This window comes from Engystomops pustulosus, chromosome 5, assembly GCF_040894005.1.
Source record: "Engystomops pustulosus chromosome 5, aEngPut4.maternal, whole genome shotgun sequence".
Lineage (NCBI taxonomy): Eukaryota > Metazoa > Chordata > Amphibia > Anura > Leptodactylidae > Engystomops > Engystomops pustulosus.
Genome location: NC_092415.1, coordinates 139,837,526 through 139,863,437, shown reverse-complemented (window position 1 = coordinate 139,863,437; position 25,912 = coordinate 139,837,526). Strand labels below are relative to the sequence as shown.

Below are 25,912 nucleotides of genomic sequence, written 5' to 3'. Positions count from 1 at the left end.
CATCACATAAAATCAGTTTTTAGGAGTTTTTAAGAAACTGATTAAAAGTAAAGTATATAAGCTATATTTTACCTGTCCTTGGAAAAGAGTCTTGTTCATAACACACTTAAAAATGATTGGGAACTGAAAGGTAATTATCCTTTAAATGAGGCAAATGTGCTAAACTGCCATTTATGTTTTACTGCTACTGAGCACCTGGTGCTCTGCATCGGTGAATCTCAGCCCTAGATCAGCTGTCACTTGCCTAGGACCACTTCAAGGAGAAGAAGCCTATGGACTTCTGCAATGAGGTTCCCCCCTCTGCTAGTTACAATGGGAGCTGTATTATATTTGTAGCTGAAACCTAAATGGGGTGTGTAGAGTGAAGATGCCTTTGAATCAATATCACATCACAGCAAGTCTTACACTAGGTCAGCTCTAATGATAATTAGCAGTGAGTCAAAGGGCGACTGTGTCAGTTGGTTTGGCCACGAGCCACTCTTAAGTTAAGTTACCCTTTAACCCCTTTATAGGGATATTGAATTAATTGTACAGAGGTCATTAAGTTGCTTTTCCTTGAAGTGGTCGTGGTCCCAAGGCCAGCGTTAGGGGGTGGCAAACTCGGCATTTAACCAGGACCCCTTGTCCTAAAGGGACCCCCTGCATGTGGACTTTTGTGGGCAGAGGATGTATTGCACCTTTAATACCCCTTCCTTCTATCATCTATCTAGCTATATATATACTTTATATTTCTGCATCTATAAATTCTACAGTCCCATATAACAGATTGCCTTACCATACAACTGTTTGTAAATTATAACATGTTATAAATGTAACTGTTCTTAAAATATCTTTATTTGGTGCTCCACTTTTTTTTTTATGTGGACACAAAGAAGTAAAAATTCTTTCACATTTATTGTGTTTTACAGCTTGTGGAAAGAAAGTAGATCCTGTCTATGAAACCCTCCGGTTTGGAACTTCTTTGGCGCAGAAAAACAAGAAGAGCAGCTCAGGAAGTGGGTCCGACTCGCCCAATAGGAGCTCTGTAATAGTTTGTCTTCATTAATGTTACTATTTCTTGGACAATATTTTATGTCATTAAGCTATTTAAACAATACTTTCAGAAAATCTGTATTTTTATGCTATTTTATAGATAATCTTTACCATTTGGAATGTTAACACTACTGAGTTATTTTTAAGGGGAGAATATTGATGACCTATTTCAAGGTCAGGTGTTTCAAATCAGATTGGTGGGAGTCAGGTATAGTAAGGCAAGGTTACTGCACATCGACTCCATCCATTTCAAGAAAGCTAGTATTGACTTTCACATTGCGTATTCACATTGGGGCACATTTACAAAGGGTTGCGGACTGCACTTCTGTCGGACCGTGCACATTCTTCATGGCTAAAACGGTGCACACAGGTATTTGAAAAGTGTGTGTACTGTGATTGTGTCCCACACAACCCTTAAGTGGCACAGCTGCGCTGGCTTCCATGCAACACAAATTAAGGGGCATGCCCCTTAACTTTCAAATTGTGTTGCACGCCCACAAAATAGATGATGAACTCTGTCGGACCAGTTCGGGGAAGCGACATATTTATGATTTCTGGCACAAGAACCTAGTGACTTACTGCACGCAGACGGACAATGCACTTTAGTTTTTTTTTTGTGAACTCTAGTGACTTTGTAAGAAAATGTGCCCCATTTGTGTTACTGCTGGTTGTTGAACTTCCAGAAATCTGATACTGGGAATGTGTTCTATCAATATTTTTAGTTTGGAAAACCCCATTAACAATCTTATTGCATTTTTTGTATATCAGGAGTTTTATGCAACTAGTTAAAGGGGTATACCTATGAAAGAAATTTTACCTCCTATAACTCAGTGGTGGTCAGAGTGTGGGCGGAAACTCTTTAAGCAGTCACTTCATGATTCCTCTGTGCTATGAGATGCTGTGTGCTTACAATGTACTTAGATTATCAGGGCACAGGGTTTATCTACATTTTTTTTAGCTTATGAACATTCTACTAGTATCCGAGACAGAAAAAGAGAGATGAAACTGATCAGAGATGACAGATGATGAGGATTTAGAACAAAATACGTGTCATTTATCTTTTTGAGCCATTTTTTTGTGCATTGCAATTTTTGCGCCTTTCCCCATTTTGAAATTGCCTACTGGTAATTTGTTTTTTGTCAGGAAGACACATTTATCTTTTATTCCAGATGTGCTAAATGTCGCAAATGACATTTATCATTTCAAATTGTCTAAATTGTGTGACTTTTTTGGCACAAAAAACTCCAGACTAAACCATACTACCATAAGGAAAACTTAGAAAATAGAAAGAAGTTACTCACGGCATTTGTGCAACATTTTTTCACATTTGTAACAAGAGATCTTTTTTAAAAAAAACATTTAACAAGAAAAAAAGTGAAATTGATAAATTACCAAAGAAGCAAACAGAAAAACAACAGACAAAAACCAGCCAAAACAAACAGAGATAAGATAAATGACCCCCAGTGACACTCATCTCTGCTATATGCCTACCTCCCATGGATAAAGACCTTATCTGTCTGTAGCTTAGAGTAAGTCTCTGCACACTGCTGCTTGCTGATGAGAAAGTATTTATGAGAAGAATCTTACCATAGTCTTACCATAGTCAGATCCAGCTGCAACAACAGGACTGATAGAGACAGGTTGGAATTATACATGTGAAATTCTGTATTTTTGTTACTAACAGTGAATTAGAGAATGTGTTATTTTTTTACCCTGAGTATATTTAAGAATCTTGTATTCGTGAGAATACCCTTTTAAGATGAGCTCCTCAGAAATCTTCACATAAGCGGATATTCTAGTTTCAATGTGTTTTGATAAATACTTACGTATGTATTTGAATTAAACATTTGTTTAGTTTCAAGAATTTGTATGTTTACTGTCAGTCACTCAAACCTCTGTACATCATCATCATCACCATCTTTCTGCTCGGGCTTTCTGTTCGTATTATCACACATTTTACATTGGTAACATGAATGGTCACAGTAATTATAATGGTTGGCAATGGTTATAATAGTTAGAGAGACAACATGTGTCCCTGTATGGAGATCTTTGGTATGCATATGTCGTACTGTGCAGTATTGGTGGATCTGCTTTGTAGAAACTATATACTCTGCTACATAATATACCACAAATGCATAATCTAGAATAGAATGTCAATGTCAATATTCTCTTATCTTTGATGCATCTTTCAGTATTGATTTTAAAAGTTGAAAACTTAGGTAGAAACACAACGTTTTTTACTTGATCTTATGTATTGTAATTTTCTATAAAAGTACTGTATATGGGGCTACACTTTCTAGAAGTGTTTCCCAGAGGGTTTTTCTTTTTATTGGTAGTGAGACTCTGTACTACAAGTACACTCTCATGACTAGACTAAGCCCCAGCAGTAGACTGGGTCGAAAATCTATCTGCAGATCCAGTGTCAGCTAATACAGAGTTGTGCAGGATCTATTAAGTTCAGTAATAGTATTAGCTTAAGACCTCATGCACACAAACAGCCGGGCAGCTGCACAGAAAAATATCGGACATGTCCTATATTTTACCGAATTACAACACAGCCGCTTAGCTTTCAATGGAGAAGGGAAGAGTAAAGAGTGCTCAACCCTCCTCCCTCCTACACTTGGATGTATGCTATGGCCCGGGTAAGCATACGATTGTGTGCATGAGGCCTAACTATAACTACTAATTTATTCTACTATATTCCCAGTATACCGATATTCTACTCTAAAAGCATAATCATAAACTAAAACAACAGGTCATAAATGGTATATTTCTTAACCTCCAGACAAAAGTAATAGTGAGAGGTCAAACAAAGTCACCCAAAAGATGTCCATAATATCTCTCATTGTGCAACAGGCAGATATGTAGGAATGATGCGGGTCAATATAATCAATAATTAATCCTGGGTAGAGGGAATGGACCTGTCCTTCCCTCCAAGGCTAAAATGATAACAATATCCACTTGTCTCAAGTCTTAACTTGGGACCATCGCCCTAGTGGAACATTTCCCTTACTGAGCCAGACCATGTTAAAAGCACTACCTCACCTTGTAAGTCCTGACATGTTTGTTATTTAGATGTAGAATAATCAGAGGAGAGCATATGTGGGAAAAGATAAGAGTTTTATCATCACCTGGTGGTGTCCAGTAACAATGGTAAAAGTGGTATACTGACACTCCTAGTAAATACAGGGGCAAACTCGGACCAGATCTGAACTAGCTGAGATTTTACTATAGTCTCCACTGGCAGATCGGGTGTTCATGCAGAGGCCTACCCCACACCCATCCCACTCTCCGCCTGACTCGACCAAAGTGGCATGGAGGTTAGGGAAAAAGCAAAATTGGGGGGAAGAGTGGAGATTAATGTGCCTTCTGACATAGAAGGCATAATGAATCTCCCCCATTGTGACCATATAGTATGGAGCTAATTCCCCCTGGTGTTTGCTGCATGCAGGATACATTGTTTGATATTGAAAAAGGGCTTACCTTAAGTGATGTATAGTACTTTAAATTAACCAGGGAGTCTTTGATCTTTAGAAAGAATAAAGGCAATGAGAAAATAAATGCCTTTAAAAAAGAGTGCTAAAATCTACAAATGTGTGTATAAATTTAGATGAGAAGCATTATATAGTTGGACATTGTCTGGTGTGGAGAACCTCAAGCTTTCTAAATGCCCTAAGTCATTATAAAAGGGTGAAAGAATATCATTCATGCTTGTTCAGTGTCTTGTGGATGTTTCCTTTCTTTATCTTATGGTTTTTTTCTTTGTGTGTATATCAGGTTGTCTATTTTTATTATTATGATCATTCACAATATTTTATTTCTAAAATGTACAAATACTTAAAACTGTATTTGCAACTTTTTGCTTTTTAGATGCTTATATTTGAATTGCAACCAATATTTTCTGCATGACTTAATGTGCTTTATATTTGTATCTTCGAATATATATTGTACATATATATACATATATATATATATTCTAAATAAACAATTAATAAGTATTTCAGGGAGTCAAGCAGTGTGGTTCTTCTTCATCTCTCCCCCGAAATACACTCAATGACAAACTAAAAAAAATGTGCTAAGAAATAGGTGTTGGATTAAAATTAAATGTATATGTGTGAATAAAATGAAGATAAATTTGTTATCAGTATTAGAGTGGAAGGATGCATTTATGGACAAATTTTGTACAATTTAAAGTGGCCACTTGTTGGGCAAACTCTACCCTAGTTACAAGCATAGAGGCATAAATATTGTGAATGATGTCCACAGACACTACAACTGGGCTTGTAGATAGTGTGTACTCGTAGGTTGTTGCATTAGGTGTCCAGCCTGGCCCCATAAATGCTCGATTGATCATGAATCTAGCAGCTTGGTAGGCCAAGAATCATTTTCAATCTGATATTCCTAGAAAACGGTAACTGTATGTGGATAGCATAAACCTGCTAAAATTCAGTTGATATGTTTCAGTTTTATGTAGTCACTTGGCCCCTTAGAAACCAGATACTTGTCCTTGGATATGACCACCACCACGCCCTTATAGCAGTGGCCAGGAATTCACTATTAAGCTGCCTGACCCCTTGGATTCAGCGCTCATTGCCGCAGGAGATGTCATATGCAAAAGCTATTTGTTTCTTTGTGCAATCAGTGTAGCAGAGGTTGTCGTATCCAAGGACAGCTGTCCTTCAAAAGGAACCATATGACTTAATTTATGGGAAATTAACTTCACACAGGTCCCTTTTTTTAAATAAAGTGCAGTTGAAGAAATGTTTGTACTGCATTTTGCAGATGAAATAAATAAAATGTGACTGCTGACCCCTGTGCGCTCTCCATTCTCCAATTCAACTATAAACAGGTTACAAACAAAACCTGGATTTCTCACTAAAGACATTTCAGTTTCAGTTTACAGCAGTCCCTTTTTCTTGTCAAAGAAACCATTGCAAACTAAGGCAGCAATAATGACTGGCTATCAAAAGCAGGACATGTAATCTGCACAGTGGCTTTTGCTAAGATCCTAGAAACGGTCCGGACGGAGACCTGTGTCTGTATTAGTTATGCTACTTGTCTGGATGGTGGACAAGAGAACTATGGGTGCTGCTTGTCAGCAGATCATTAATGGGTGACTATTGTCACAGCCGTACCCACGATCCTCTGTACGGATCGCGGGTACACCCATGCCCTCCTACGTGGTGCAGTGTCCCCCCGGCCCCTACTCACTTTTCCTGGCTCATGGCTCTGCTCGGGTCCCGGCATGGAGGACACACGCCTCCTTCCCTCCAGGCCGCGCGCTCCCACTGCACGCCTCCATCCCTCCAGGCCGCCTCCGGACTCTTCCCATAGAGCCTTTCCTCCCTAGTGCTCCCAAGTACCTTCAGTTGTCTGTGTGACCATTACAACTATCCAGGACATCCAAATCCCATTTTCATTTTCACATGCCCTCATGTTACACCTTCTTACAGTTTGTTGATATTAGCCTACATAGAGGGCAGTACATCAAAACAACCATCTTATTTCTCTCAGTCCATTGATGCAGCTCCTCTCAAAGTCAGTCAACTTGGCAAAATGACCTTAAGTGTTTCACACCGTCATGTCTAGCAGTAAGTCATTTCATACCAAGAGGTTCACCTTGCAAAAGTAGCCTCTGAGAACCCTTTCATGGGACCTAGGAGGAAGCACTTTAGAAGACTTGTTTTGCTTCTTTCTACACTTATGTGACTCTTTATCTTCCCCTTCTAAATCAGTAACTCACTGTGAAATACTGAATCTGCTTTGTACTGCTGCTGCTTCTACTGAATAAGTGAACAATGGGGCACATTTACTTAGGCTTGGTGACACACTTTTTTTGCACTGTGCCCTATCTCTAAAGGGGAAAATGGCTTGCACAGGTATTTAAGTAGTGGGTGCGCTGCATTTGTGTCTTCATGAGACACAAATTAGGGGGGGGGTGCCGTCGGACGATCCAACTGATTCGGAATGAGCACAGTATTTAACTTTCAAATTGTATCGCAAGCCCTAGCACTTACATGCACCACAAAAAAGATAGTGAACTCTGTCAGACCTGAGCGGGGAAGCGACACATTCATGATATCGGGCGCACAATCTTAGTGAATCGCGACACAGTGCATTGGAGTCGGACAATTCACTTTCTGTCAACTCCGGTGACAGGGTAAGTAAATATGCCTCAATATCTCCTGTTCTCTTCAACTGCTCTCCATAGGAGACATCATATCAACTTCTGCGCTCATTAACTCAGAGACAAATGAAAGTTGAAGATGAAGCCTATGGAGGGGAAAACTGTAAACTGCAAAATAAAACTATTAGGGGCAATAATCATAGGATTCTCTTGATGTTTTGGGCATAAAAAGTAGCTACAAAATCTCAATGACCTTTTACACCACCCAGAAATAGTGGCTTAAAGGGGATCTACCACCATGATGATGGATTGTATGCAAATGAGCCTGTGGAGCCAATGAGACTCATTTGCATACAGTCCTTCACCCTGGTGGTAGATGTCCTTAAAACATAGTGCAACGCTGTGTAAAGCCACATTTATGACTAGCATATGCACTCCAATACCCCCCTGGTGTATGTCCTACTGAGATGATTTTACTCACCTTGTCATTATTTTGCCAATGTTTCTTTAATACGACTGAAGGGCAGTGGATCTCCAAAGTCAGTGGTATGATTATCGCAAGGAGCCTGTGGAATGATAAATAACCCCCGTAGTATTTAAGGAAATATGCCTTTTTAAGGGACCTTGTTCTAGAATGGTGCAATTGTAGGGTGCTGTTTGTTACTATGGCAACCAGTGGGTCTTTCCTTATATGCTAAAAGATATAGATTTTTTAAAGTGATTATGAAGAAAAATATTTTGGCATATAGGCATAGAATGCATACTGAGGAGGGCAGTTATTTAAGGGGGTCCAGGAGCCTAAGGGATTTTACCCCTTTTGCTATTATGACATGAGATAGAGTATGACACATCCTTGTATGAATTCCGCCTTTTTGGTGAAATCTTGCCCTTTTATTTATAACAAATGTAATTTGAAAATGAGCAGAGGAGAGTCATGTCCGCCTGAGATGAGTCAAGTTTAAGAGGCTGCAGCGATAGTGTCACTTGAGCTTCTACTATCTTTGGTTCCATAGTATCTATAAATATTATATAGCTATCATATTATTAGTTAGGATGTATTCACACAAACATATGCACACAACGGGCGTGCTGGAGAGGTGCTGGGCAGCTGTATACATCTCATGTTCTGTACCTCAGAGAACCACAAGCCTGCAATTTGTACATTTAATATAAAACCAAAAGCATGTACTATAGAAATGAACAGGGGGCGTATGAAGTGACACTGAGTGCAGCCTTTAAACTTGACTCATCGCAGGTAAATTATAACTCTTCTCTGCTTATTTTCACTTGACTTTGGAGGAGATTTCATTTATAGGTAAGCCAGTGAGATTTCACATAAAAAAGGAAATTCTAGAAAGGTTCATTCATACCCTTCCCGAGGGGGCTAGTATTTTGATGTTTCCCTTTATATTCTCTCTCTTTTACTAAACATACAGTATTCTAAATAAGACATTAAAGTAGGGGACCTTGTACTGCACCTGGTAGATTTTACAATGGGACCAGAAGCTTTAAGCTACATCTATGTCATATGATTTGAAAAGTTATGTCCACTCTTAAACAATTGACAGAAATAGATACAGTGCACAAGTAGAAGTCTCAGTTTACGTATTTGATCATGTTATTGTTATAGTGGTTTTATTGTGCAAGTGTATACATATTTTTAGTTCAAATGTGTTGTCAAGGGGATTTATATGTTGATGGCCTATCCCCTAGAGCCCCTTGGATGTAACAGAGATGACATTTTATTCAGTTAAAAGTTGTATATTATTTGCATAAAAACAAACAAATAAGCAGCCATAAAGCTTTAACCATGACCTCACATCACATTTACCAGGTCTTTTATACAATTTATTGGCTCATTCAACAACAGGGTTTGCATAGGCTATAAAGGGGTTCTGCTTGTAAGAGGTATGTCTTGCCCATATGCACCATTTGGCACAATACAAGCCTATACAAACAGCAGTGTAAGTCATGTGTACAAACAGCAGCTTGTGAGGTGTAGCATGTGCAACATCCCCCACCGGGGCTTAGCCTTTTCTCGGGGCCTGGAGTCAGCCGGGGTCCGCAGTACCTGAGTGGCTGGCGGTTGCGGCCTAGGCACGCTAGTGTCACAGTGCTTGGTGTGGGGAACCGGAGGGCTGTCCTACAGCCTGGCAGGTCTCCAGTAGGGTGGTGTTGGAAAGAAATGATGAGTGAGAGGCTGCTATAGCGGATCTCCCTGGGGCAACCCTTTGGTGTCTAGAGTATGGGTCTCTGTGTGGTGGACAGGGTGCCCGTGATGGTGACAGCCGTAGTAGCAGGGACCAGACGGAGGCAGACGTTGAACAAAAACAACTTACAGTTCTTTATTGGAACCGACAGGAACCACAGCAACGTGCCTTAACAGAATGGTAGATTGCTGAGATGCAGTTGGAGGGAGCCACAGGATGTAGATAATCAGCCTGGATGCAAGGGCAGGCTGGGAGATAGCTGTGTCCTAGAAGGATGCTTCAGCTTGTCCTGGGTTGCTTCAGATTTCACCCTTGAAGGTAGGATGATATCCCTTTCCTAACTAACTGTCTCACTACAGTCTTCAGCAGGGAGCTGGGCTCACCTGCTCTGGTCTGATGTGCTAGCTGCACTGACTCCTCAGAGTCTCTAATCTGAGAGAGTGAACTCTCTCCTCACACTGCACTCTCTTCTGAGAGAGAACTGATTTCACTGGATTCATTCCAGTCCTCTTCTGCTTCTAGAAGTTTCTTGACCAGGGGTCTTGTTATTCCCAAAGGTCAGGTGGTGGCTACTCCTCCAATTACCTCTCAGCTCACAGACATTAGGATAACACATGATATTGGATGACACATCTTACATCACATCAAAGAATTAACTCCTGCCTTACCAGGCAGGATCTATCACTGCAATGCCCATCTATGTGAGGTATTTGTTATGTTGTGACCTGCTGTGGGGTTGATCAGACCCTTCACAGGCTGCAAGCTACATGGTGGGACGTATTCGTAACCACTCCTCTGCCTTGCATCGACGAGGGTGTTGCACATGTGTACACAGTTTCTCACTATTCCATCATGAGACTTTACAAGAGGTATTGTAAAAGCAAACAGTGAATAATGAGTGGAGTAGAGAAAGCTGATGGGTAACCTAACAGTTACAGCCATCTTTAGTGACCATGATAGTTAAGAGGTTTCCTAAAGTTCCCAAGTAATTCCCCTAGAAACTGTGATTGAAAGGTGCAATCTAAAAATACAAGACATTAAAAAAACAAGCCCCAATACAAATATGTCAATAGTGGAGAAAAAATTATGGATTTAAAAAAGTAAGAAAATTACTTGGACATTCAAACCCAAAATATAACCTGTATAAATAACTATATATAACCTGTATATATTCAAGTATAAGATGACCCAAATATAAGCTGAGGTACCTAATTTTACTATTAAAAACTGGAAAACCTGTTAACTCCAGTATAAGCCGAGGGTGGGAAATGCATTGGTGGCAGCCTCAGTCCAGTATATAGCTAGTCAGCCCCTGCCCCTCAGTATATAGATATCCAGTCCCCTGCCCCCCAGTATGTAGTGAACCAGCCCCCTGCCCCCCAGTATATAACTAGGCAGTCCCATTCCCCCCAGTATATAGCTAATGAGCCCTCTACCCCCCAGTAAATAACCTGCCATCTCCCTTCCCTCCAGTATATAGCCAACCAGCCTGCCCATGCCCCCCAGTATATAGCCTGCCGACCTCCTGCCCTACAGTACATAGCCAGTCAACCCATGCCCCCCAGTATATAGCCAGCCAGCTCATGCCCCCTAGTATATAGCCAGCAAGCCCATACCTCCCAGTATGTATCCAGCCAACCCATGCCCCACAGTATATAACCAGCACCCTGCCCCAAGTATTCCCAGTGGAACTCAGTACTCACTTTTCTGATGTCTCCCTCAGGTCCACTTCTTGATATCATAGTGACCCGCATTTTTCAAAAACAGTTCAAACTGCACTATGTGCCATTTGCCTGTGGAGTGTGCAGGGTGCGCCAGATTCAGGAATAGTGGTGCCCATTTAACACAGGGAGTGCAACATATTTCTGTCAGACTTTGTATGATAAATGTATCTCATGGTCCGTCTGTACACTGGAATGCCCCTTTTAGTGTACAATTTTGTGTCACATCGGGTATAGTGCAGCCACGACACAAATGAATTTCATGAGACACATATGTGGCGCTGACACTTCTTAAATACATGTGCAAGCAGTTTGCACTAGAAAGAACTTTCAAAGTCCGACAAAAAAGTGGTGCAGGGCCATAAGTAAATGAGGAGTAAAAGAGGTCCTGCGGGAGGCATCGGAAAGGTAAGTTTATTTTTTTTTATAGACTCAAGTATCTGAGTTTTGTTTTTTCAGAACATTTTTGAGCTGAAAAACTATGCTGATACTTGAGTGCATGCAGCACATGCAGTACTGTGGCACAGTTGCACTATTCTTCATGCAACACAAATTTCTGCTCTGAATGGGGCATTCTGGTGCTCAGTCGGACCGTGCGCCAGATTTAACATGCAAAGTCTGACAGAATTGTCATGCAGAACATGCCCCACTGTTTGCACTGTTCTAAGTACATATGCTCCAATTTGTTCTGTTTTATATGGATTTTATATGAGGTATAGAAGGCACCTTACCAGTCTTGCTACTGGTCTTATAACAGTGAGTGTTAAAAAGATCTGTCTTCATAAAACCCGTCTGTTGAAAATCTGTATTTACCAATTACAAAGAACACATTACATGCAAAAAATACAGTCCACCCATTACAGGGAACCCGTAACTACAAATACAATTTTTCACAAATACGGCTAGTGACAGGTTCCCTTAGCTTAACTAAATGACACCCTAATTTTAGCTAAAAAATTTTGCCTTATATCCTCAACTTTGTTATTTTACCTTGAATACCAGACTCCAGCAACAGGTCAGCAGGGTGTGTCCTGCTCAGCCAAGTCCAGTGGCCCCTACAATCCTCACTTACTTTTACTATTGCCCATGCCCTATGCCTCCTTGTCACCATTTAGTACTTCATGTCATGTGACCAGTGTGATATCATCTAAGGTCCTTTACCCACTGACATTAACAAAATCTAACCTATAGATCTGATCACATGAAATCACAGCATGCCTCCATGGACTTCTACTTCTCCTAATACTTATATGGAGACATGCTGTGATTTCATGTGATCTGACTGCTCGAATCTGGCTGTATGCCAGGTAGTAAGACTTGCTTTTGTGGGGATGTTAAAGGAGACAATTTTTAGCTGAAAGAAGGGTAGCATTTAGTTACTCTATGGTAACCTGTCAATAGCTGTATTTGTGAAAATTGTGTGGACAGGTTCACTTTAAGTTGCATGACCATTGTGTAATGCTTCATGGGCTACTGTTATTTGAGATATTTATGGTGTGTTCCAACATATTACAGCTGACTGCTTAGGGTTCCAGCAGGGGGACTTCTTGTGAGAAAGGAACTTTTTGGATCCTTTTTACACCTAGTGAATGTAGAGTAGATAAAATGGAATAAGTTAATTTAAAAGCATGTAGAGTGAGCTGCAGAACTTTTCTTGATCTTTAGCTATTATAACCACAAACTTAAATGTTATTTATTGTTTTTTAGTGATAGAGCAATACAAAGTATAAAGTATATGTGACTTTTAAATTAATTATGTAGTTTTGGAAATATTTGCAAATATTTGCAGAACCTGAAGAGTGTGGCTCACAAAACTATTCAGCACCCCTGATTCAATACTTTGTAGGGACACCTTTAGTTTCAGTGACAGCTACAAGTCTGGACTGTTTAGGAATATAATTTTTAGCTGGTGACAGGTTCCAGTAGCCTATGCTATGGTGATTTTAAAAATGCCTTTTGTCAGCATTCTGAATAAGTTCAGGTCTTTATAAAAACTTTATTTCACATTACCTGGCTCCCTGCCAGTAGTATGTGGTGAGTCTTGGTAGGGATGGGCGCAGCTACAGCCTGTGTGTGCCTTTGTCTCCTCATGCATTTTTTCTCTCCTTCACATCATCCCCCTCCCTTGTCTCCTCATTAACTATGACAGGAAGTGAGGAGGGAGATGAATGAGTACTGGAGACTGAGGCATAGACACACAAGCGGGTAAGTTGAAATAAAGTTTTATGAGTTACTGAAATTATTCAGCATTCTGACAAAGGCAGTTTTAAAATCAGCATATCATAGGTTGTTGGAACCTGTCACCAGCTAAAATTATATTCCTGATAACAGGTTTGCATTATATATCTAGGGGCTGGAACGTTTTCCAATTTTACTTTGGAGATTGCTAGTGAACAGCAATTTTCAAGTCAAGCCACAGATACTCAATTAGATTTAGGTCTAGCCTGTGACTGGGACATTTTAAGGCATGAATATTCATTGATTTAACTCATAAAGTAGAAGGAAAACCATAAGCAAATCAAGGCATACATCATTGATTTTCTGACTTTTGAGGTTTAACAACCTGAAAGTGCCTTTTGAAGTGGACATAAATGAGCATAAGGCAGGTCAGGGAAGGAACACTTAGGCCAGCCATGACATGGTATGGCTGAAAACACTGCCAGGTTGGACCTGGCTTACATTTCCGAGTGTGAGGGATGAACACAATGCACCTGTCTCAATAAATATTCCCCCTTGTGAATTTCATTTGGGGATATCAGAGTATATGGCGGTTGAATACACATCACACTTTAAATCATTTTCTTTACAATTTAAAAAAACACTTGATACTTTGTGTTGCTCTACCACATAAAATATCAATAAAAAACATTTACAGCCAACCTTTTACTAGGAATGTAATTTTTAACTGGTGACAGGTTCAAAAGCCTATGCTTTCATGATTTTAAAAATGTCTTTGTCAGCATTCTCAATCATTTCAGTATTTTAAAATAGTTTTGTTCACATTACTTTGCTCCCTTCCGGCAGCATGTGGTGAAATGATAAAAAATGATATTCCTGGTGACAGATGCCTTTAAGTTTTTGAAGGCATATGAATACTTTTGCAACCGCTGAACAAATGTCTCACACAAAATGGCAATCTGGATGAGTGAGATCTCCAGAGTTCAGCCAGTTTCCTGCTGTGGATCGCGCTGGCACACTGACAGTGTCAGCGCGATCAGAAGGATGAAATTGGCCGCTAATTAGGACGATCTATTTCATTCTGTGTCGCTAACCAGTTAAGTTTGCACCTAACTGTATTGTTTTGAACTTATAATTATATATATATTATTTATATGTTTATTAATATCCATGTATATAACATTATAATGTATTCTTACTAGGCTATATAGTAAATGTATTTTTGTTTATTTAACTTGCAGACTACAGATTTATTAGACGTTCCTGAAGAAGGGGATAATTCCTACTTATTGGATTTAGGTAGACAGCGCAGTGACAGTGGTGAGTTTATTTTATGTCTAAAATTTCAAATCCATGGCTTTCAGCTTGAGCATTGTATGTATCAGGGGCCAGATCATCCCACAAGTAAAATGTTCCTGATGCAAGACACTGGATAGGTTCTCTGGAAAATTCTATTGGAATGTTTATGCAAATTAGTTTCTTTATATTGTCATACAAACAGAAGACACCAAGCAAAACTGGAGAGCCCAATCATTAGTTCCATGCAGTGGCGTAACTAGAGTCCACTGGGCCCCGGGACAAAATTCCTAATGGCCCCCCTCCCCCCATTTATACCTAAAAAAACCCCTCAAAACCCTTTCTGCTAACCGACATTTCAGTGATTACATATTTTGCCCCCCACAATTAATTATTTAATATCCCCCCCCGCAATGAATTATTTAATATTCCCCCCACAATGAATTATTACATATCCCCCCCCCCCCCGCACAATTAATTTTTACATCAAATTAATTATTATATACAATAAGCCCCTTTTACAACTGATTGATTAAAAAAAAAACCCTGTACACTCACCTCTGGCAGCAGGTCCCACTTCTTCGTTCTTCAGCCCGCGGCCAGACAGGAAGAGGTGCGCGGCAGCGTGATGACGTCATCACGCGGCCGCGCATCCTAGTTCATGGAATGATGTGCGCCGGGGTGGTTTTCCGGCCACGTCGCTCCAGTAATAGTGCTCGACCGGCCGGAAACGGCCGCATCAAGCACTATACAGTGACGGGCAGGGGCCTGGCAGTGGCGTACCGACCGCTGTCGCCATTGATACGGTCGCCCGGACCCCCCCGTCCGACGGGCCCGGTCTCAATGGCGACCGCTGCGACCGCGGTCGGTACGCCACTGGTTCCATGCATATGTTTCTGCCTTCTTCGTTATGACACAGAGGTTTTATCAGTGTTTCTACATTTTCTACACATATCTTTATGCAAAAGAAAAGGGGTTGAGACATAACAGCATTGGTTATCTGGGAGAGGTGAGGAGACTTTCAACTAATACATATTTTTGTACAATATGTTCCAAATTATTAGGCAAATGATATTTTTCTCCGATTTACCTACATGGTTGATGAAAATGACAGTCAGTATAAAAAAAGCCATCACCCATGAGTATAAATTGAATTGTATTGAACAAACCTCCCAATGATAACAGTATATTCTTCAAAATTAAAAAAAACTCAAAACACACAGTTCCAAAATATTATGCAGAACCGAATTTCCAAACATTTTATAGGTTGTAAAGAACTGAACATGGTCATTTATTGAATTCGCAGCATTAGGAGGTCACATTCACTGAAATTAATTTCCAATCCAAAACATCGTAACAGGCCAAGTTACATGTTAATATAGGAACCTTCTGTGATATCACCTTCACACTTTAAAGTACCCTAGGGGGTCTAAAAAATATTAAAAAATAGATTTAAAAAATTTTTACAAAAATGAAAATAAAAAAACCCTAAAATTCCCTAGAACTGATGCACATATAAATAAACAGTAAAAATCATAAACAATTTAGGGATTGCTACATCCCAAATTGTCCGATCTATCAAAATATAATAATGTTTTTCTCTGTGTTTAACCCTGTAACGGAAAACAGCGATGAAAGTCGAAAAATGCCTCTTTTTTGCCATTTTGAAAAATTCTATAAATTAAAAATTCAATAAAAAGTGATCAAAAGGCTGTGAATTATTTTTCCACTTCTCAGTACATAGCATGGAATATTAAATACCAACACAATGAATTTGTTATGCAGAAAATTATCTCCCACACAGTTTTTATGTGGAAAAAATAAAAGTTACAGATTTTTGAAGGTGGGGAGTGAAAAATGAAAATGGGAAAATGGAACAGGGCCTGGTCATTAAGGGGTTAACTTAGCTTCCCTCTCCAAATCTGGAGGTATTCTATGATAGACAATACAAGTCATAATTATGTTAGGTATCCACGCATCTCAAAAGTCTTGATCCATCAAAATATAAAAATGGTTATTCCCGGGATTGAACCCCCTCAAGGAAAATAGCGTTCAAATGTCCAAACCACCACTTTTTCACCATTTTGCAAACATTTTTATAAAAAGTGCTCAGGACAGTGTTGCCAGAGCACTGAGGACATTTATGTGAACGTGCACAAACCACTCACTAATATATACTAAATATACTTTGCTGTGTGTGAAGGATCATTAGAATGGATGGGGAGCCTCAGCTTTGTCTTTATTTGTCCATTGAAGCTTTCACACATACAATCAAATTTTCAAACACAAACAGCCCCGCTACATACCACTCCTAGTATGTAATTGGATGACCTTAAATCACTCAAGGTCCTAAAGTTTTTTACATGTTCCCGGGACTGATATTCTCCTGCACCTAGAAGGCTACAGTCCATGAGTGCGCACATTTACTAGTAACCCCTCCCAACAACATCCACCCACCCTCCTCTCCATCTTCTAGATACGGATTCCCATGGCAACCAACCAAAGACAGCCAGAGGGACAAGGCAATACCCCTGCTAGCTGGAAAACAGCTGCATATGAGTGCAAATTAGAGGATTACTTATATTAGCTTAATGCAGAGCTAGGCAAAAGATTTTATACTTTACAGTTGTACTTTAAGTCAAGGCATGCCATGAGATGTATTCATAGGAGCAATGAACAGTTACCATTATTTCTTTTGAGAAGTTACAGGTTATAATCCTTTCATTATCTATAGGATGATTTAATAACTCCATTGCCATCAAGCAAATGTTAGTTCTCATTATTTCGCTAGGTGCAGCATGTTTGTCAATGAAAAGATTACTGCTTACAATTTCAGATAATTTTAGTATCCTTTCCTTTTACGCACCCTCTAAAGGATGTTGCACTTGGCAAGCAGATTAGGTTAATGATTTTTCCATTCAAAAGTTTTACATAAGGTCCAGAATCTACTTACTCTTGTGTCAGCATGAATTTTGTTTGCCAGGAAAATTTCTTTTTTCCATTACAAACAATCTTCTACCTTAATGCTGAATTTGGCAGTTTGGCAAGTTAACGTGCCAAGATAAAGTGATTAAAGCGGTAGAATGCTGACTGCACATACGACACAGTATTATTATCACCTTTGTATTAGATGATATCTATGCTTTGTGTTAGTGCACATTCTAGTCTATGGCTAGAAGTTTGTGTCCCCGTTGACAGCATAGAAGTATTTTGCCAGTAAATGTCCTATTTATTTCAGTGTTTAGTTATATGGAAAATGGTACAGAAAATATAAATGAAGACCAGCAACAGAAAGGAATCAACTCATCGGTATGTATTATTTATTGTTATTTAGACAGTGTATAAATATGAGGTTTTGTAGCTTGGGGCTACATCAAAATCATTGTACATGCTTTTATCAATCACTTTCATACCTGGATTCTTCAATTTCTCTTCTCTGACATCCCTTCTAAACCTGCAACTTCTAAACTCCTCTCGCTTACCTCCTCATTTATCCTCTCACAGTGGTCCTCCACAGTCACTCACAAAGAGGGCCACACGTTTGACCTCATCTTCACCCGCCTCTGCTCCTCCAATCTGCCTAACTCTACTCTCCTCCTATCTGACCACAACTTACTCACTTTCTTTACCAATCTTCAACCGCTCCTGCTGCTACCTTCTTCAGCCCTGGACTCTGTAGCCCCCCTCACTGTCACTACAAATAGTCAACCTTACCAGCAACCCTGGCATGCCGACCTCACAAAACATCTGAGGCAAAGTGCCAGGAGTGCTGAACAGCCTTGGAAGAAATCCCTCTCGAAGGAAGACCTTCTGCCATACAAGCAGGCCGTCTCCACCTACAAATACACACTTGCATCCGCCAAACAGGATAACTTTATTAATCTTATATCTTCACCAGACAACTATTTTCTACCTTAAATTGCCTTGTCTGTCCTCCCCATGTATCCTTACAATGGAGGGAATTAACATGAATGTAAATGTCCATATGTCCATATTCTGCATCTAAGTTCATTAAACGAGCTTAATGGCACAGCACCCCTTGACAACCAGCTCCTGTGCCCATGCCCCTCTCCTAAATTGTCTTATATTCATATGTAGTTTTTTTGGATTTTACCAATAAACCAGCATTAACACACAAAATACAATGTGTTCCATGCACATTGTACCTTATGTGTGTTAGCCACTGTTAAAAGGGGTTGTCCACTTTAAGCACATTATATAAAATAATTGATATTGTTTATGTAACAAAGTTATTACATTTTCCAATATCATTTCTATACCAATTCCTCATGGTTTTCTAGATCTCTGCTTGCTGTCTTCTTGCTGCCATGCAACAGGAAGCTACATTGTTTACTTCCTGTAGATAAACGTTGGTTCATGGTCATGTGATGTCACACAGGTGCATGGCTCGTTAGCTTCAGACAGCTCTGATTACGCTGTGATATAAGGAGTCTATACACCTCTCTGACATCACATGGCCATGGATCAGTGTTTATCTACAGGAAGTGAACAATGAAAATTCCTACAGAATGACAGCAAGAAGACAACAAGCAGAGATCTAGAAAACCGTGAAAAATTGATACAGAAAGAGTATTGGAACATCATATAAAATTTCATTGCACAAACAATATCAATTATTTGCTGGAATGTGCTTAACATCGGACAACCCCCAAGACTGGAGTAAATGGGAGCCATTCCCTTCAGGAGAATGGAAGCATATCTCCCCCCCCCCCCTACATTCGACCATGCAAAATACTGTGTTCAGAAACACTTTGCATTTCTGCTCATTTTAAATGGAACTACATTTCGTACTAATGCAGGGTTTTAGTTGCTGTAGAAATGCACTGTAAAGGAGCTATAAAACTGTTTGACGATAATTACTTCACTTGACAACATGCTTGATGTCAATAGCCCATGCTAATGCAAACCATTAACACAAATTCTTTTTGACATTGAGGTTGATTTGCATGTCACATCAGTGTTTTGCAAGACAGACAGATCTAAGGATAATTAATTCAAGCATCATATTAAAACATTACGCAAAACCAACATGGAAAACAGTGACTTCTAATGGAACTGATGTGTTTGGACATAAGTATGTTCCTGCATAGACACTTTAGAATCTGATGGAAACCTGGAGTCCTGAGATATTAATGCTATTAGTGTCTTTATAGTATATTAAGCAAAATGCCAATATCTCCATAATGACAGTCAAGGTGACCTCTACAAAAACAAAGTGCACATATATCACAGCTAAGTTCCCCTTTGTAACATATGCAGTACCACCATAATGAAACCCATTGTATGCTCACACAGAGAACATGCACAGCCCCCACTAACATACCACTTTGCCTCTATAATAGTCTCTACAATGTCCTCTGACAAAGTGTCATCATGATGATAGTCACAGTTCCTCTAAAATGGTAAACGCAATTAAAAAGTATCCTGAACATAATATTCACTATGAAGAGTAAGCCTATATTAACATTGCATTGCAGGAGTTTAACTCTCTTCCTGACCCATGTTGGTGGTATAAAATTTGCACCATAATTAAATGTGGGCTGCAGATATTTTCTATAGCATGTAAATTAGGCTTGTTAAAACCTCATCCATATTGCTGTTAACATAATATGCTGTAAAATCTGCCCTCCACAAATCTGAACCTGAGTGAAGTTGGCCCCCCCACCTTGTTCAAATCAAACAAAATTGGTGTCAAACGTTTGTGCTACGTTTGTTCTGGTTTGTGCAGCAGAAATTTTCGTTTGTGCCGCTATCGTTTTTAAGATTTTAATGAAAGTTTCCAGAGGTCATCAGAGGTCAACCATCCCCCCCACGTTGCCCAAATCAAACAAAACTGGGACCGAACAATTCTGCTACGTTTGTGCTGGTTTGTGCTGCGCAAATTTTTGTTTGTGCTGCTTTTGTTTTGAATATATGAACAAAAAATGAAAGTTCAAAAGTTCAAGCAGCCCCCCCACATTAACGGAATCAAAACTGGTGTCAAACGTTAGTGCTACGTTTGTGCAGGTTTGTGCTGCAAAAATTTTTGTTTGTGCTGCTATAATTTTTAAGGTATGTTCAGGTGTTTGAGGTGTTTAGGATGAACAGGTAAAAAAAAAACTTAGTGACACTTCCCTGGTTTGATCACCAGGGGGAGCTAGCAAACACATTGTACTTTGGAAGAAATGAACTCTGATGACCTCTGCAAAAAAGTATGAATATATTAAAAATGATAGCAGCACAAACGAAAATTTTTGCTGCACAAACCAGCACAAACGTAGCACTAACGTTTGACACCAGTTTTGTTTGATTCGGTTAATGTGGGGGGGCTGGCTGAACTTTTGAACTTTCATTTTTTGTTCATATATTCAAAACAAAAGCAGCACAAACAAAAATTTGCGCAGCACAAACCAGCACAAACGTAGCAGAATTGTTCGGCACCAGTTTTGTTTGATTTGGGCAATGTGGGGGGGCTGGTTGACCTCTGATGACCTCTGGAAAATTTCATTAAAATCTCGAAAATGATAGCGGCACAAACAAAAATTTCTGCTGCACAAACCAGCACAAACGTAGCACAAACGTTTGACACCAATTTTGTTTGATTTGAACAAGGTGGGGGGGCCAACTTCACTCAGGTCAAATCTGAAGGTAAAAGTTGCAGCACGGCTGCTGTGAGGAATAAAGTTTACATTTTGTGCCCCTTCCCTTCTCTGAATCCAGATGCACACACTACAGTTCACCATTGTGTTCCATAGGAAATATGTCATAATACACTGTGAACCCTTTGTAAATTATAATAGTTATGTAGACACCCCCCCTGACAGCTCCATTGTCTTTTTAATTATAACATAGACAGCCACCTTTACAGAATAAATGACATTATATAAAAAGCTGTGTAGAAAGGTGCCTGAACAATCCCCCTCTCAATAAAATAACTTATACATCTTAGTTCATAAACAAATCATACTGTTTGCCCCCAATCAATGACATTTTATTGGCAGTATATTATACAACTGTAATAAATATTTAAGTGACCGGCTGAGCAATGCTTTTTTTTAAAAATTAAAGTACTCATCCGCTCCATTGCTCCGTTGTCCCACACCGCGGACTGACAGCTTCCGGCGGTCTGGCGCGCCCACTTGTCACCATGTCCCAGAGCCTGATACAGCTCTGGGTCATAGGGACGAGTGGGCATGTCCGGCAGCCTGGAAGTTGTCAGAGGGAAACTTTTATACCCCTGTAAACATACAGGTACACAGCTCCGACAGACTGTGGTGTGGGACACCGGAAGCACTGGAGCAGGTGAGTACACATTTATTTTTTTTAAAAGGCCTCTCAAGCCTAGCACCGAAATATTTATTACAGTTGGATAACACCTTTAATTGTATTATATATCATTCCCTGATGTTATACATATTATAATAGTACAAATAGACCCCATGATAAAAAATAATGTGGTGGCCCCAATATTATAATAATGGGTAAATAAGAAATTGAAATAAAGTTAGAATTCTGCATAATTTTGACCCAAACTTACTTACCTCCCAACACTCCCGCATCCTCCCTCTTACTCTCTTCAATCCCAGCAGCGCATACAGGAGAAGACCCTGCTGAGCTGCTGTTAAATTAAATCAATTTATGTCATACATAATGCAGGCTCTCTTTCCTTGGTACCATAATCCTAATTCTACATTTCATTTCTTGTTTATCTGTACCGTGAGGGTTAACATTACAGGCAGTCCCCAGGTTACATACAAGATAGGGACTGTAGGTTTGTTCTTAAGTTGAATTTGTATGTAAGTCGAAACTGTATATTTTATCATTGTAGTTCCCGACAATTTTTTTTTTTTGCCCCAGTGACAATTGGAGTTTCAAATTTTTTTGCTGTAATAGGATCAAGAATTATCAATAAAGCTTCATTGCAGACAATTTTAAGCTAATTATTTCAATCTGGGACTATTTTAAAGCATCCAGAGAGCTTCACCAGAGGTCACAGTGGGCAGAGGGGTCCGTCTGTAACTATGGGTTGTCTGTAAGTCGGGTGTCCTTAAGTAGGGGACCGCCTGTACTCACATTTTATTTCCTGTTTCTATTTCTTTATGCAGATTCCAATATTTAAAGATACGGTAGATACGTTTGTTGCCTTGTACAAATTTGTACCGCAAGAACATGAAGACTTAGCAATGAGGTAACAAGATTTTTAATGCTATATCAGAATAACAAAATAAATTATATCAGAGATAAATTAAGGATTTTTTTGTAATTTTTAATGTTTTCATTCATTTACATAATAGTTTTGTAATATGGCAAAAATTATTGTGTGAGTTGAGGCAAATATGAAAAATAAAGTTTCAGCTTTTATTCTATCCTCTTATGAAGTAAAACAAATGAATTGACACATAGCAATCTCTGGATGAGAGATAAAATTACCTGTGACATCCCAAATAGAGGGATGAGTAGCCTTACAATGGTAGACGTGTCCTTCTGATGTTATTGGGGGGCGATAGTGTAGTTGTGAATCCCAGATTTATAAATATGTAGTAGTAGAAAATATCCATGTGGGTAGAAGTGCTTAAAGTTCAAGCAACCTATTTTATTTTGATAAAAAAGAAAGTGGGACGACACGTTTTGGAAAGTTGTTGTTCCCTTCATCAGGTCCATATAGCTGTGTACTCCAAATTATACAGTAAAATGCTTAGTATATTTAACAAATATAAAAAGTTAAATGTACAAACATAAAATAAATAGTATATGAGGGATAATAAAAAGACATGTTGCTTTAAAACGGTTCATATTGAGCCAAAACATCACTGTATATGAGACTATGGAATAAAGATGACCACTAGTTACTCAATTTCTGGGAGTGCTGCCTACTTTCTATTTATATGTTTGGAGGACCTGAGGCCCGGTTATGTTTGGCATGCACCCGCCATTGCTCTATTGTGTGCTGTTTGGACTTTCTATAAGTATCCAAAACAAAATAGAATGTGTTAACAGAAACTATTTTATATCTATATCTATCTACACTCACTGGCCACTTTATTAGGTACACCATGCTAGTAACGGGTTGCACCCCCTTTTGCCTTCAAAATTGCCTCAATTCTTCGTGGCATAGATTCAACAAGGTGCTGGAAGCATTCCTCAGAGATTTTGGTCCATATTGACATGATGGCATCACACAGTTGCCGCAGATTTGTCGGCTGCACATCCATGATGCGAATCTCCCGTTCCACCACATCCCAAAGATGCTCTATTGGATTGAGATCTGGTGACTCTGGAGGCCATTTGAGTACAGTGAACTCATTGTCATGTTCAAGAAACCAGTCTGAGATGATTCCGGCTTTATGACATGGCGCATTATCCTGCTGATAATAGCCATCAGATGTTGGGTACATTGTGGTCATAAAGGGATGGACATGGTCAGCAACAATACTCAGGTAGGCTGTGGCGTTGCAACGATGCTCAATTGGTACCAAGGGGCCCAAAGAGTGCCAAGAAAATATTCCCCACACCATGACACCACCACCACCACCAGCCTGAGCCGTTGATACAAGGCAGGATGGATCCATGCTTTCATGTTGTTGACGCCAAATTCTGACCCTACCATCCGAATGTCGCAGCAGAAATCGAGACTCATCAGACCAGGCAACGTTTTTCCAATCTTCTACTGTCCAATTTTGATGAGCTTGTGTAAATTGTAGCCTCAGTTTCCTGTTCTTAGCTGAAAGGAGTGGCACCCGGTGTGGTCTTCTGCTGCTGTAGCCCATCTGCCTCAGAGTTCGACATACTGTGCGTTCAGAGATGCTCTTCTGCCTACCTTGGTTGTAACGGGTGGCGATTTGAGTCACTGTTGCCTTTCTATCAGCTCGAACCAGTCTACCCATTCTCCTCTGACCTCTGGCATCAACAAGGCATTTCCGCTCACAGAACTGCCGCTCACTGGATGTTTTTTCTTTTTCGGACCATTCTCTGTAAACCCTAGAGATGGTTGTGCGTGAAAATCCCAGTAGATCAGCAGTTTCTGAAATACTCAGACCAGCCCTTCTGGCACCAACAACCATGCCACGTTCAAAGGCACTCAAATCACCTTTCTTCCCCATACTGATGCTCGGTTTGAACTGCAGGAGATTGTCTTGACCATGTCTACATGCTTAAATGCACTGAGTTGCCGCCATGTGATTGGTTGATTAGAAATTAAGTGTTAACGAGCAGTTGGACAGGTGTACCTAATAAAGTGGCCGGTGAGTGTATTTCTCTGTCTCTCTCTGTTTCTCTCTCTCTCTCTCTTGCTGTTATTCTCTCTCTGTCTCTCTGTCTCTTTCTGTCTGTCTCTCTTTCTCTGTCCGTCCCTGTATGTCTCTTTCTGTCTCTTTTGTCTGCCTGTCTCTCTTGTCTATAGATATATATATCTATCTCTATATCTATCTATCTATCTATCTATCTATCTATCTATCTATCTATTTCTCTGTCTCTCTCTATCTGTCCCTCTATATCTCCTTTTGTCTGTCTCTCTCTGTCTGTCTCTTTTTGTCTTTTTCTCAGTCTGTCACTGTGTCTGTCTCTCTGTCTCTATCCATATTACCTCACACATAAGGTGTCATAATCATTGCTTATAGTAACCAATCAAATCTAAGAGCTGCTACTAACGACCAGTGGTGAAACTTAGCTGTGATTGGTAGCTAACTGTCACAGCAGCTAGCAGACAATGGCTCCTGTATATGGTGGTTAATATAAATTATATATATATTACTCCAGTGCAAATATATATATATATATATATATATATATTTGCACTGGAGTAATAATAGAGAAGATAGAGTGAAAGTGGTATATTAAGAAAGTAGTCGATTGATTACCTGGCTCCCTGAGTATAAGGTATACCATCAGGTGTAAAGGGGCTTACTATTAAAGATGAGTAATAGAAGGAATAATAATAAAAAAGGACGGATTTGGAGTGCTCACAGTTAAAATAGGAAATCTAAGAAAAATTAGAAAATGACAAATAGTAAATTCATTGTTAAACTTGCTCAGTGTAAGAACAACGGTGAGAGAGAAGATTTACTTTGGACTGCGAGTGCCGGCAGGAATGCTGTGTGATGCATCTAACCTGCTCAGCATCCAGAGATAAAATGCCAGTGGCAGGCAGCTGAACAGGCGTAGTGACCGGCTTGGACATGCGTCATGTGCATGCATGTGTATTCAGTCTGGCAACATAATAACCTCATTGTGCAATTATCGAAAAACTAGCAGTTCAAATAATTACAGTTCAAAAAAAGGTTAACACCCTCAATAAAATACAAAATATTGAAGAGTGGTAATAAGGTATATACAATTGTTTCCTTAAGAAA

At 39.6% G+C, this 25,912-nt stretch overlaps 1 protein-coding gene across 2 annotated transcripts in view; it reads left to right on the top strand.

Annotated features, from left to right (window-relative positions):
- Positions 1–25,912, top strand: part of STAC (SH3 and cysteine rich domain) — a 156,178-nt gene that overhangs the window by 91,122 nt on the left and 39,144 nt on the right. Inside the window, exons 5-8 of one of the 2 annotated variants that reach the window (XM_072153226.1) lie at positions 909–1,024; positions 14,510–14,588; positions 17,803–17,873; positions 22,670–22,752. In XM_072153226.1, coding sequence (XP_072009327.1) covers positions 909–1,024; positions 14,510–14,588; positions 17,803–17,873; positions 22,670–22,752 — 349 coding nt within the window. Of the gene's footprint in view, positions 1–908; positions 1,031–14,509; positions 14,589–17,802; positions 17,874–22,669; positions 22,753–25,912 lie in introns of both variants that reach the window. The other variant, XM_072153224.1, reaches the window with a different exon arrangement.